At 41.8% G+C, this 13,727-nt stretch overlaps 1 protein-coding gene across 10 annotated transcripts in view; it reads right to left on the bottom strand.

Moving 5' to 3' along the window:
• The window catches only part of MED24 (mediator complex subunit 24), a 51,039-nt gene that overhangs the window by 36,897 nt on the left and 415 nt on the right, over positions 1 to 13,727 (bottom strand). For 8 of the 10 annotated variants that reach the window (XR_014001797.1, XM_081168642.1, XM_081168645.1 and 5 more), the window contains exons 2-5: positions 10,938 to 11,079; positions 7,099 to 7,181; positions 5,986 to 6,024; positions 3,313 to 3,386 (exon numbers count right to left, since the gene is read on the bottom strand). Coding sequence is in view for 9 of the 10 variants with exons in the window: in XM_081168642.1 (XP_081024768.1) it covers positions 3,313 to 3,386; positions 5,986 to 6,024; positions 7,099 to 7,181; positions 10,938 to 11,070 (329 nt within the window). In the remaining variant the exon portion in view is untranslated. Of the gene's footprint in view, positions 1 to 3,312; positions 3,387 to 5,985; positions 6,025 to 7,098; positions 7,182 to 8,327; positions 8,598 to 10,937; positions 11,080 to 13,727 lie in introns of those variants that run through there. The other 2 variants (XM_081168644.1, XM_081168643.1) reach the window with 2 other exon arrangements.

Raw genomic sequence — 13,727 nt, 5'->3', positions numbered from 1 at the left:
AAAACGTTAAACCTCGCTTTGGTGAAGGCCAGCCTATGGGCAACAGACGAAAGGGAGGAGAGGTATGATGGAACGCGGTAAGTTAAAGTGATACCAATGTTCTGGGGCGAACAAACACCTCCCCCCAGCGTATAGTTTTGCTGTAAATCGATGTCGTCCAGTCTTTGGCGGATCAGTCTTTGAGCAGTGATTTGATCTAGTTTTAGGGAATCTAAGGGAGAGATTCCGTAACTCAGGAGTTTGGCATGAATTCTACTAGTCCAAAGGCTGGAGAATTCATCTCGCCATAAGCATTGGACAAGGTAATGGTCTGGTAATCTGTGCCACAATGATAAAATGTGACATATTCTTACTGCCAGCACACAGCAGTACTTGGAGAATGTAGGGACTCAGAGAATGGCTCAAGTCGCAAAACTCTGTTGTCCAACCTCCTTAAGCTTGCAAGCATCTCTGCCCAATACTGTTTTACTGGGGCTTCACAGCAACCCCAGGAAGGGAGAGGATAATGGGGGATTTCTCCTACCATCCTGGGATGCCAGAATCGATGACTGGAAGAAATCAAGCATCTGGAGCTTGCACCCTGTGGCACTGCTGGGTACACTGTCACATTCACCATCGCCACAGTACTTGCCTTTGTTTAAACAAATTAAAAAGGGGAAAGGAAAATTATCCAAGCCTATGATTAAAGTGGCCTGGCTCAGAAAGCGAACGAGGATTGAAGAAGAAACCCTCTCAACGGACAAGCACTACTGCAATAGGAACAAATAATCCCAGACCTGAAGGGTTTTGATCAAATTGAAAAACAGAAGATTGAATTAACCAGGGAGAGGATTAAGTCGTCGGCTTTGTATGTGGCTGAGAACAGCTGTTTATCACCATTCTGGTGACAGGTTAATATTCATTGAATATTAACCCGTCACCAGAATGTTTTCTTGTAGGAAGGGAGAGTTCCTGCTTCCTCCTATTTCAGTCTGCTCCAGTGTACTCACCTGTTAGCTCTAAATAAACTAAGAGCTCTTATAGAAAAAATATCACAGGCTTTGTCAAGATTTTAGAAAGGCAGGGGTTTTATTCTTTGATAAAACCAAAGATATAAGAGTTCCATGAAAAACTGTGGTTCTCCTGTATGGAGGGCAGAACTGGGTCTCCTGACAATTCTTGTGTTCTTTTACTGATACATCACTCTGCACATTTTAAAAAGCGCATTTCTAGTTCTCACCGTTGCGAATATAACATTTGCAATGTCTGTCACTGCATGCAACTCAGGGGGTTTCAGCACATATTGCTGCCAATTTCGGTATTTTCATTGTAAGGGCTCTTCATCCTCCAAACTCCAATGCTCTGTATTTTGTGGGCACGCATATGCATGTCCTGTACAAACTCTGTCCCTAGCTACTTACGGCCACTGGACAAGGCACTTGATGAATCTATATTTTAAAAGTAGCACATTGTCACATTTAATACTGGCATACAGCATGTTATATAGGCTAAAAAGCTTTCCTGTGGCTCCCCATTACTTTACATCACAAGTCTAGTAGCTGATTTTGAGCTACAAGGACTTCTGTGGCTTGGGCCAACCTACCTAAGAAAGCACCTCCACTCTAGTATGCCATCATAGGGTGGTATCCAAAGCTGGTCATACTCAGAATAGACCCGCTGAAGTTAATGGACATGATGAACTTTGGCTCATTATTTTCTTTTTTCTCCCCCCCCCACCCCCACCTCCGGTTCATTATTTTCAATAGGTCTGCTCTGAGTAGGACTAGCATAGCACACAGCCCCATTGTTTCCAAGTATCAAGAACATACTCTAAAGATACTCTGGACTAGCCAGGCCTTGGTCTGATCTAGCAGAACACTTTCATGTTCTTTTTTCTTTTCTTTTTTGAAATTGTTTTTTTATTTTACAGATATAAATTTATAACCATACACAACCATATAAAGAGATTACTTTGAATATTGAGACTTCTCCCCATCCCCTCCATGGGTCCTATTGTCAACATTTTCAACTGCATATTATTTCGTAATCTGTATTTTATACCTACCCATATTGTCCATAGTATCTGTTACATTACAAGGGATATTAAAACTCTGCCAATGTTTTCATCAGCCACTCCTAAATAAATTATAAACTTTTCCCATTCTTTCTTGAATTTCTTATCTTCTCAGTCCTTGAGCTTTCTGGTCAGTTTTGCCTTTTCAGCGTAGTCTTCCCCTTCTCTAATCTTTTTCTGGTAAGCATTTTGTTGGGTGAAGAAACCTCTCATTACACTTTCATGTTCTTACACGGGCAAGTACACTGTATATCCAATGCAAATTAGTTCTGCTTTAATTATTAGGAGATGTAGTTGGTGGCTGTTAGTTGTTGTTTATGTCTGCTGTGAGTCAATTTCAGTCTTGTAGGAGCTTTATTTAAAAAGCTAGAATTACCATGATCCAATTTACAACTCAAGAGCGCATACTTAGGATCGCCTAACAGTCAAAGCACAAAATAAAAAAAATCCTTTCAATAGCACCTTACAGACCAACTAAGTTTGTTCTTGGTATGAGCTTTTCTGTGCATGCACACAAAAGCTCATACCAAGAACAAACTTAGTGCTGCTGGAATTTTTTTATTTTGTTTCGACTACGGCAGACCAACACGGCTACCTACCAGTAACTAGTCAAGGCACAGTTCAGCAAAACAGAGTACTGTACTTTTCCCTGTATAAGACGCCCCCATGTATAAGACGCCCCCTGTTTTGAGGGACTCAGATTTAAGAAAATGGGGGAGATGGTACAGAGTTGTTGAGCTTTTGGGGGGGGGATTACCCATGGTTTTTGAGCTTTTTTTAGGGGGGATTGCTGAAAATCACTCATCCGCACACGTCGCAAAGTCTGCTTCTCGTCTGTCCCCTCACTGGCAGAAGCTGCCAATCACCCGCCCAACTGCCGCAGCGTCAACCAATCAACACCAACCATTGACACAGCAACCAATAACACGCACAATAGCTGCTAACAGCTGCGGCAGCAACCAATCAAGCATCCACCCTTATACCCATATATAAGACGACCCCCGTTTTCCAGCATGATTTTTAAAGAAAAAAACCTAGTCTTATACACGGAAAAGTACGGTACGTGCTCTTATTTAAGAACCTAAGGAGTCCCTTGCCAGATCAGATGAAGGCCCACCTACTCAGTAATTCTTTTTCAACAATCCCAACAACCAGCAGGTGCCAGGTGGTCCATTAGCTGATTACTGTTCAGCTTCTGCCCACTTTGGATTATGTCGCACTACATACGTGTGTACTGGAAAGTATCCCTCACTCCCTACCTGAGCCGGTCACAGAACATATCCATGATTTCCAGCAATGACTGGACACAGAGGTCTCGGGAGAAGTCATCAAACTGAAACAGGTAAAACAAAAGCAAGAGCTGGTGTCAAAAGAAAAGCATGCAAAACACAGACTTGGGACAGACTCAAAAGGGAAGGAAGACAAGTTCACGGCATGTAAAGCTACCAGCCATGATGGCTGTGTACTGCCTGTCGCTTGGAATCACAAGCTGGGAGTGCCGTTGTACTCAGGTCCTGCGTGCAGGCTTCCCACAGGCACCTGGCTGTCCACTCCAAGAACAAGATACTGGGCTATATGGGCTTTTGGTCTGATTTATAAGGCTCTTCATACATTCTATGAGAAGAGAGAAATCAAAGCGTGAAAAGAAAGAACTGTGAGCTGGAAGTGCATACCTGGTCTTATAAACACAGCTACGAGTCACAGCTGGGTGATATCTGGTTTTCAACATTGCAATATACCACCAGGTAAACATCGCAATGTCTGAAATATGGATAGAACTATGTAGAGGCGAACAGTAGGGCTGGGCGATGTCTGGTTTTCAGCTTTGTGATATATCACCAGCTAAACGCTGTGATATACTGATATATCACAATGTCTGAAATAAGTGTGGAGCTATGTAGAGATTTTGGCTGGCTTCCTGGTTTTTCCCACATTTAGATTTTTGCATAGCGCGCGCACACACAATTTGCAATATATTGCCAGGTCAAAAATTATGAAACCAATATCACGATACGAACTGTTTTGGACAATATAGATCAGGCCTAGGTCAACAGAATGGTGAAACCTAATGTGGTAGGTGGGGAAGAGGAGATATGATCAGCCCCAAGACTGTGGTCATGAAGAGATTTCAATCCTCAGTAGTCTAAGCAGAACACTTGTACACTGGTTTCCAGTTTCCATTTCACATTTTGCCTTGCAGATCCTTGTAAGACTGATATTCTTGTGATTTTATAGTCCCTGACACAGCAGCCATTCATGTCTACATTCTCAGCAAAACCACTTAGTAGATTACTCCGAAGACTGTACTACTCGAGAGTAGAGTTGTGGGACAGTGTTTTTAAATACTTCATGTAAAACTTACATCAATCTCACACTTTACATAGAAAACTGACACACTAAGGAGATGGCTAGGATAGGACCTTGAGATCCTTGTTTTCTTCCTACACAGGCTTTTGTTAATTCCATTTGAAGTGGTGCAGTTCAAAAATACAGTACAAGTTTCTTTTTTTTATAATCAAATGCCATATAATTTTTTATGAAATAAAAAAGTAGTACAGTTTATCACAGTTTCTCGAATTGAGTCCAGCAGTGCACCAGTTCCAACGCATTTTTTTTAGAATCAGTACTGGAGTTTCAGAATTATTTAACTCCAGCGATGTTCTGAACCAGCTGCAGCACCTCATATAGTCTAGGCTGGCTGTTACAAGTGCAATGATAATTGCACCAAGGCCATCTCTGCCTAGAAGGGGCCATAATTAGTACGCCTAGCTGATGAAAGTTCGCTTTGTCCCATGTATGCAACTCAAGCATCTAAGGAGGGGGCTGGATGTAACAGAACACCCCCACCCCCAAGTTACAAACCTGCTCCTTAAGTGAGAGTGCAACTCAATCCAGAATGGGCAAAACATCAACTCCCAAATCCACTGAATCACCAACTATCCTATCAGCACCTTGGTTTTGGTTTGGATTGCATTTTGCCTTGGCTATCCATTAAAGAAATCCAGAAGTGATTTGGAGTCTTCCTGGTGCAAAACGAGGGGAGAGGGGGCAAGAGGGGGTCCACGGCAAACACCCTCTAGGGCATACATTTTTAAACTAGGCCCACTTTGCAAATACTTTAGTAACTGACAAAAGAAACTCTGCAAAGAAACACTAAAGGAAAAGTATTGTATGTTCCATTTGTTGTGTACCATTTGGATTTCTGCTGGCTTTTGTCTGCTAACCTCTACTCAGCCTACACTTCTACAGGGTTGGAAGCCCAGCAGTGAAGAGGATGTTTTTATATATGAGAGTTCAAGTTCAACTCCTGGTAGCTGCAGTTAATGGATCTCAAGAAGGAGGTGAGCAAGACTACCATGTGAGAGGCTCAGGAGGGCTGGATTCAGATCTGCTGCCTGCTTAAACATCATGATCTCTTTTTTCCAGTTTAGCAAGGGCTTTGTAAGTCTTTTAAAATCTCAAATTCTGTAAAGAACCCAGGATTCTGAAATAGCAACAAACCATGCCGTTTCTATTTTATTTTCTACCATATTGTGAAGATTATACTGATTCACTTGTGAAGGACTAGGAAAGCAGGGAAAGGTACATGTCTGAAAAAGAAGGCAGGGATAAATTCGGAGAATGCTAGAATGCAAACAAGCCTCATCTCCTCTCAAAACTTCAGTTTAGCAAAACCTGCAACGTATATTCTGACAGCTTTCAGCCATCAATAGTAACTACATTTGTACATAACGATGAGGGCTAGAAACATGCCATTGCTGTGCTTCTCTTCTGAGCTTACAAAAGCTGCTGGATGTATATCATACACAATGCTGCAGTGAGGTTCCCACAATCCCTCAGTATTCACTGATGCCTTCTATCAAGGGATATTAGGAAAGACAGCAGTGCTCAGGATTTAGGTAAAGGTGGAGAGAGAAATGCTGGAATGCTACCTTGCTGATGGCCATCAGAACTGAAGAATAGGACACCATCTGTAAACAATACAAAGAGAGAGAGAGAGAGAGAGAGATGGTTACAAGCCAAAGATAACATTTAAACAAACCAATCCACAAACAAGCCTTGCCATTTCGACCGCCGAGGGGGGGCGACAAGGTCACTTAACAGGGACGCAGCTTGTTGCTCAAGCACTGGTCTGGCACAAATTTAAACAGACATTTTTAGGTGATGGCATATTTGCTTCACATCAACTTTACAGTGAGCAAGTAGAGAGGAGGAAAGAAGTTAAAAAGCAACTGAAAAGCTTCTCTCTGTGGCGAAGGGTCTTGCAGGCATCTTGTATGCACACAGCCAAGCACCTCTTGTAGTAAGAGGAAGAGGAAAGGCCATTTGTCATTTTCATCTTCGGAAAATTGCTATGTGGGAAAACGCATTGTCAGTATCAACTTGGCGTAAGGTGAACAAAATATCCCAAGATTCTCTTTCGGACCTGCAGGTCCTTTAGTAGCAACTGCTTAGTAAACATTCACTTGTTTTTCTTTCTAATTGGTCCAACGGCCTGTAACAACCCTTGAACACCTAAACCAAAAATATAACGTTCAAGACTACACTGGCACAGAAATCTTCAGAATTCTGCTTCTTCAGATGCACATGTTTTACTTTTTAAAATAGCAAGTGTCTAGTGCTTGTGGTTGTAAAGATGTGCCCGAAAACGTGTGGGTAACTTATTTTGAAATTTCTGAATCCAGAAAAGGCACTTAGTAAGATTTCCAGTGGTTTGGGGTGGAGCTTCAATGCCCTGCATATCACCTTCCCTACAATTTAGCAAAACCAGAATAAATTATGCAAACCAGTAAGAACTACAGAATCATGCAAAATAAATAAATATTTGTTTATTTATTTCATAAAAATTATGCATTGTAAAACAAGTAAAAGTGGTCAAGTAATTTAGAAAGGAAAAAAGCAGGAAAACTTTGTCGAGTTACTTAGGTCATGGTTCTGTCAAAAAATCAATTTTTAAAAAACGTACAGATTTCCTAACTAAATAATTCACCCATTAATGTGTTTACACACTCTGAAGATGAAAGGGTCTACGGTGGGATTATTACCTGGGAACTAATGGCATACTTCAGATAGGACAGGAGGAGTGGGTTTGGCGACGGGCCAATCATGGCTTGCTCAAGAAGTGCTTCTGCAATTAAAAAAAGAAGGGGGAAAAAGGAAAGAAATTCAATCTGGGAAATGTAGATACACTCTCATGAAGAATAAAGGCTATTATGGCAAAGGCCTCTCACAAAACGTGGGGAACTCTCAGGAATTGCAAGGATGCTATAATATTGCATTCTCTGGCAGCGGTGGCGGAGTAAATAATTCAAGGAAGAAAAGAGGCAGTTGGTGGCATTCTGGATAGGAAATGGACACCGTGGCCACACACTCTCCCCATGTGCAGAAATTGCTGCAATCAATGCAATGACCTCTGCCTGACCTCTGCGGCCTCAGATGGAAAAGGACATGTACACAGACTCTTCTCAGACCTCACCTCTGCTCGCTGGCGGCAGAAGTGTATGCAGATGCTTTTTCCTAAGACTGAAGGTGGTATGGAGGGAAGGGGCTGTGGAGAGATGGCAGGCAAGATCTCTCAGCAGAATGAGCACCAACTGCTGGCATGCGCTTCCCAGTGGCAGCCTGCCAACATGCCAGATTTGGCAAGGCTGAAAGGGGAAGCATACGTCTTATCTGCTCAGTCAAGCTTTTGATTAACCATCTGAATAACTACAGGGGTATGGGGGGGGGTGATTTTCCAAGTCAAACCCATTTTACTGTGTGCCCTTTAACTATTACTTCCCGCTCCCTTTTCGAATCAGGCCCCCAAAAAGGCCACAATCCCGTTGCATGGTTGGTCCTCTTTGCCTACCGGTGTATAAATGACACACCCCGACCATCACTGCCGGATTTAAGTATACGCTAAACAAGAACTTTGAATTTTATTGTTATTCATGTTTTTATACTGTATTTTATGCTGCTTCTACAATTAAGTGTTTTAAATTTGTTGTTAGCTGCCCTGAGCCCGGTTTTCTGAACCGGGAAGGGCGGGGTATAAATAAAAATTGATTATTATTATATTAGGGCCCCACTCTCTTGGGGGCCCAAATTTTTTTTTAAAGGAAACAAAAAACCAGGATGTACATTTCCAAAATATAAGATAAAAAACAAATAAAATAAAACCTACATACAGCAACAGTGTTTTGTGTTGTGTATGGACCTATTAGCATATATTTAAAAAAAAGACAATTTGTTGTTGACAAAGGACAGCTGGACATATAGAGCGCCCCATTACCTTCAGTCGCTTAGGGCCTCATCAAACCTAAATCCGGCCCTGCCTCGCATCAACATCCACAGTGTACTGAAAAGGTCGCCAACCCCACAACTAGAGAGACTACGCCAAAGGCAAACTAACAATTCAGGCGATGCACACCTTCACAGTGAACAACACCCCTATCAACAATTTAGGCCCAGTGGGGGTCTACCCCAAACAGCAATCTCAGCCATTAAGTTGTTCCAGTGTCAGCAATCGCTAGGCCTAGCCAGTGGTGCTGCAGCCTATGTCTAATGCTATTGCTAATAATAATAATAATAATAATAATAATAATAATAATAATAATAATTTATATCCCGCCCTCCCCAGCCGAAGCCGGGCTCAGAGCGGCTAACAACAATAAAAGTAACACAGCATTCTAAAATCAATTCATTTCTCAGTTATCTGTATTTTGAAGTTGCCCATAGCAACAGCTACAGCCACCACAGGTGTGCCCTTTTAAGGATGACCAGTCCACTCAAGGCTCAGTTTACTACAGTCCTTCCTAAGGTACCCTTCACAGTGTCGCCTTAGCAACCGCTAGGCCTGCTCACAGTTCCATCTACCCAAAGCAGTTCACAACATGAGGACTTCCCTCCAATGGGCACATCCATCTCCTATGACCTTTGGAGAGTTATCAATGTCAACACGGTGATTATTCCTCCTCCAACTACTACAGCTACTCACAAAGGCACCCATCTTTACAGTCCATCCATGGCCTTCGTGTGGAGGAGAGCTTCCACAGCTTATGCAGACATAAAGTTGTCACGTCCAAACAAAGAACCCAAATCTTCTGTGGTTCAGCTGGAAAACTCCAGAAGTCACGCAGGAGTATTAATGATGATCACTGCAGTTTATAGTTCATCATTAATCCACATGGTATGTTACAAAATTAAACAAAACAGATCCCAGCCGTAAAAGCTATGCAGCCTTAAAAAAAAAAAGTGCTGTGCAAATTTAATTCCAAAGCTTGTACCGTACAAGAAAAGATAACTAAAATGACCATAAAAGTGTCATCTGGGTTTTGAAAAGAAAAGAAATTATTAAAACAGAAGAGGAATGCAAGCAACAGCCAAATGAGAGGGAAGCCCAGAAAACTACAGGGAAGTGGTAACACAAAATTCAGTAATATAGAAGAATTCCAAGTATCACATATATAATATTTCCCTAAAAAGCAAGCTTTTAGTCCTTAATGTTATGAAACCAAGTATGACAACCTGGTCTGGCTTGCTCATAACACTAAGCCGAACTATGGCTTAGCATGAACACAGGCGTGAGGGTACCCAGAGAGGAACTTGCAGCCGCTTTATTCCTTCTCTGGGCCTGCTGCTGCGAGCTAATCCATGGTTTGGCTTAGCATGTCACCTAAACCCAGGCCTTTTAGTTTGTCTTGCTCCACACAAATCACAAGCTGTAACCAAGGTTTGTTCCTGGTTTTCCAGCCCATGGCTTCTCTGAAGCAAGGCAAACCACCATGCAACATCGGATGGCTGAGAGGTGGACGGCCCCACCCACCCACCTGCCAGTGTGACCTGCAGAGAGTTGAGGGATTTTTGGATCTGGCCCACCAGCCAAATTCAGTCCCCACCCTGTAATAAATCATTGTTTGTTGAACACAAACCGTAATTTGCCTGCGAACTAGGCTGGCCATCATGCTAAACCCTGGTTTGGTATTATGTTTGAAAAATGGTACTGGGGTACAGCAAAAAAAAAGTGGATATACATCCTTTATGTGGGCAAATGGTGAGATACAAGTCAAGGCACACACAGATCTGGCAAACTGGTCTCTGTCTAATTATCTGCATTTATCTTCATAACAGGAGTAGGCAGAGGCAATGTCAGTAGCAGCCTCTCTCAAAACTGCCCACAACTTGAGTCTTAAAATATACAAAATATAAAACAATTGATGAATTCAGAATATCCAGTTGCATGGTGCCCATTCACCTTAACTAATTGTCTTTTGCAGCACCAAAATGTACAACTACATTGTGATTTAGTCATGTTTACTGCCTTGTATTCTGACACAATACACATGAAATGCATTTTTTTTCCATTTATTAAATTTCTATTCTATTCCCAGTGGAGCACAGGGTGGTACGCATCAAAACAGAAAAACAATTTAAAGCATCTGAAAGCAAACAAACTACACACACCCCTTCTTACTCATGTGCAAGTAGCATAGCATAAGAGGGAAGAGGTGGGGCATTTGAAAAAGCCGCAAGACTCAAATATTACTTTTTTAATCCATTTCATAATTTGTAGCTGCCAGCTTGCTGAAGTTCTTTAGGCAGCACCCAAACTAGAGAAAATATATTTCTTTTCAGGAGGAGAAAGGTAGTTACTCCAAACCTGCAGCACCACCTGCATCATCTCTAACATGATGCAACTGATGGATCTCCCTGTAGCGACTAAACTTAATATAATGCAGCGCTATAAAGAACTAGAAACCACTGCAGTGGCTGGGGCATTTTCAGTCATGTGTCTATGCTGTCAAAACAGTAGGCAACTGCAGTTTATTGCTTATAGGTCACAAAGTTAACTTTAGGAAAAACAAACTCAACACTTATGATTTGTACGAACTTTGAACCAGACCTGCTAAATTCAGGATGTCCCATGTAGTCCCCCGGGGAAAGAACTTTTTCATGTTTATGGCCCACTGGTAATCACTCCACCGCTCCTTCCAAGCCTGGAGGATGGCCTGTTTGAGGTTGACCACTTTCATCATCTTCCTGTCCTAAAGGAAACAGAAAAACATGACACAGCAACTCTGCCATATATCCCTGTTGAGTTTCCAGCACTCCAGTTATTATTAAACAACCCTATAACATTTTCCAGTGTGCACAGAGTAACCCCTACATCCTTTAGGCTAAGAAAACCCTTTCTCGGTGCCTTCCATGTACTTCCTGTACACAAAGATTTGAAACTGTGTTTCCCAAGCCCATACTCTTATCCCTCCCACCTCCTATATGCCATATACAGGCCCCATTTTGCTTAGACATTTTGCTTATGACAAGCTGTTTGCCTCAAAGAACAGTACTTGACATTCAAATGTGAGCCAGATCCTGTCCTCTATTTCCACTTCCAAAAAATACATTTGAAAAGCAGGTAGTGCCATACAGTGCTAGGTGAGTTAGGGAAGGAAGAATTCACAATCATTCATATAGCTTGTGCACATACATAAGCATGTCCAGGTTTTAGATAGGTCGTTATTCTACAGGAGCACGTCTGACCAGCCCACTGTTTTTAAACAATGCAATCCTTTACATGTTTTTAATCAGGATGTAAGTCCCTCTGTGTTCAAAAGAACCAATTCTCTAATTATGTTTATGACTGCAGCCTGAGTGACTATGTCAGGCATCCCATTTAATTACTGATGACCAAAGGCATAAATTCCTTTGCTTAAAATATAGCACAATTTTGCAATTTAATGTTGCAAATGATCAAAAACAAGTCTCTGAACCTTGCTTCAAATGTTGCATGCCTATACAAATGCAGCAAATATGAAATGGCACTGGTAGGTCTTGCAAATTGGGTAGAAAAAGTGGGAAACCTGAATTCCTGGTTTATACTCCCAGGCCTAGGGAGGAAATCATTTTTGCGTGTCAAATTCTAATGCTTTTGTCTAAGAAACAGAAGGGCTGAGCTACAGAAAGCAGAAGATATTTGGTAAATCCCACCATTCTATCTGGTTTGCCTGACCCAGAACCAAAATTAAATGAATGAGATCAGCAGGACAGGTAGACCACATTTGCACATCACTCTAATTCATCCCCCATTTGCTGCAGGTAGGAGAGAGAAGGATCAGGCCCAGATCAGGTCACCCTACCCCTGTGGCATACATTCTGTTAAGCTCATCTCAAGAAGGATATGTAGCTGTAAAAGGTGCAGGAAGAGGCAACCCAAATGATCAAGTGGTTAGAGTACCTTTCCCAGGAGGAAGGAATAAATCACTTGGGTGGGTTTTTTTTTTAGGAAAGAAAGAAAATGAAGAGTGGACATGATGTGGAGAAAATGGCGACCCATAGTACTAGAACATAGTCACACAACGAACTTGATTTGTAGATGATTCTTGTCAGACTCAAGTCCTTCACCACCACAATGTATAATTTATTTATTCTTGCTGTCAGAAGATATGGTGATAGTTTTAAAAAGGGATTAGACAAATTTAAGGAGGGGGGGGGGAAATATATGAATGCCTATTAGCCATGATGCCTATATAGAGCTTCCATATTCTTGCTGTAAACCACTGAAATCCAGTTGGAAGGTGGTAACAGCTGGGAAGAGCCACTATCTTCCATATTCTTGCTGTAAACCACTGAATACCAGTTGGAAGGTGGTAACAGCTGGGAAGGGCCACTATCTTCAAACTAAGCTTGTAGGCATCCTAGAAGCGTCTATTGGCCACTGTGGGAAAGCAGATGCTGAATTAGATGGACCTTTCATCTGATCCAGCAGGCCTCTTCTTACGCCTCTTTTGGGAAAATCTCAGTTTACTAGTAAACCAGCAGTGATGGCTGGTCCTATGTTTACAAGACCAGCAGAGCAAGCACACCTATGCAGATTCTCACACACAGAACAGGTGAGAAGCAGGCATTCACGCCAGCTTACATCTGCTCAGAAAAAAGGGCTTTTTCACAAGCCAGTATTTGCTGTTAAATATACACTCACGGAGCCATTACTAACCATCGCTCCTGAATCAGCATATGTTTATGAGACACGTTTTAGGCTATAAGCTCCTCAGCAAAGAAACCTGCCCTCTTTAAAGCACAATGAACACTGGATGGTGCACTCTGAAGATACAACAACATATCATAGTCCCCACTTTACAGTTGTACTTGTAAAACATGCTGAGAATCCATTCCTGTGCATCATGCTTCTTTGGAAGTTCCACTGAGTCTAACAGTGTCAACCTTACTTAGGCTACATTACAGAAAAAAGGAGTAATCCATGAAGTGGTTGTTAACCAACGCATGAGATAAGTAAAATGATATGAAATATCTTCATCTTACATTTGAATAACTACATCCAGCTACTCCTCATCTATTAGGGAGGTCTGAGAACCCAGGTCAAAGACACTAGTCCTTTAAAAAAAAATCCTAGGAAAATAATGTAGACTAGAAAAGAGATTGGGAGAAGGCAGATCATAGTGAACCACTAATTTATGTTGGACCACCTGGCACTTGCTAAGATTCTTACAAATAAATAAATGATGCTAGGCCTTGGTCTAAGCCAGCAAGACGCTTTCCATACTTTGAACCAAGAACAAGTAATCAAGAGCACTTAATACACAACATTTAGGCCTGATTTGGAGATCCTGAGTGTATACTCTTAGGTTGCAATGTTAAACATGCTTACTTGGGAGTAAATCCCGTTAAATTCAGA

This window comes from Podarcis bocagei, assembly GCF_964188305.1.
Source record: "Podarcis bocagei genome assembly, chromosome: 13".
NCBI lineage: Eukaryota > Metazoa > Chordata > Lepidosauria > Squamata > Lacertidae > Podarcis > Podarcis bocagei.
The sequence above is the reverse complement of the archived record's forward strand: the minus strand, read 5'-3'. Positions and strand labels throughout refer to the sequence as shown.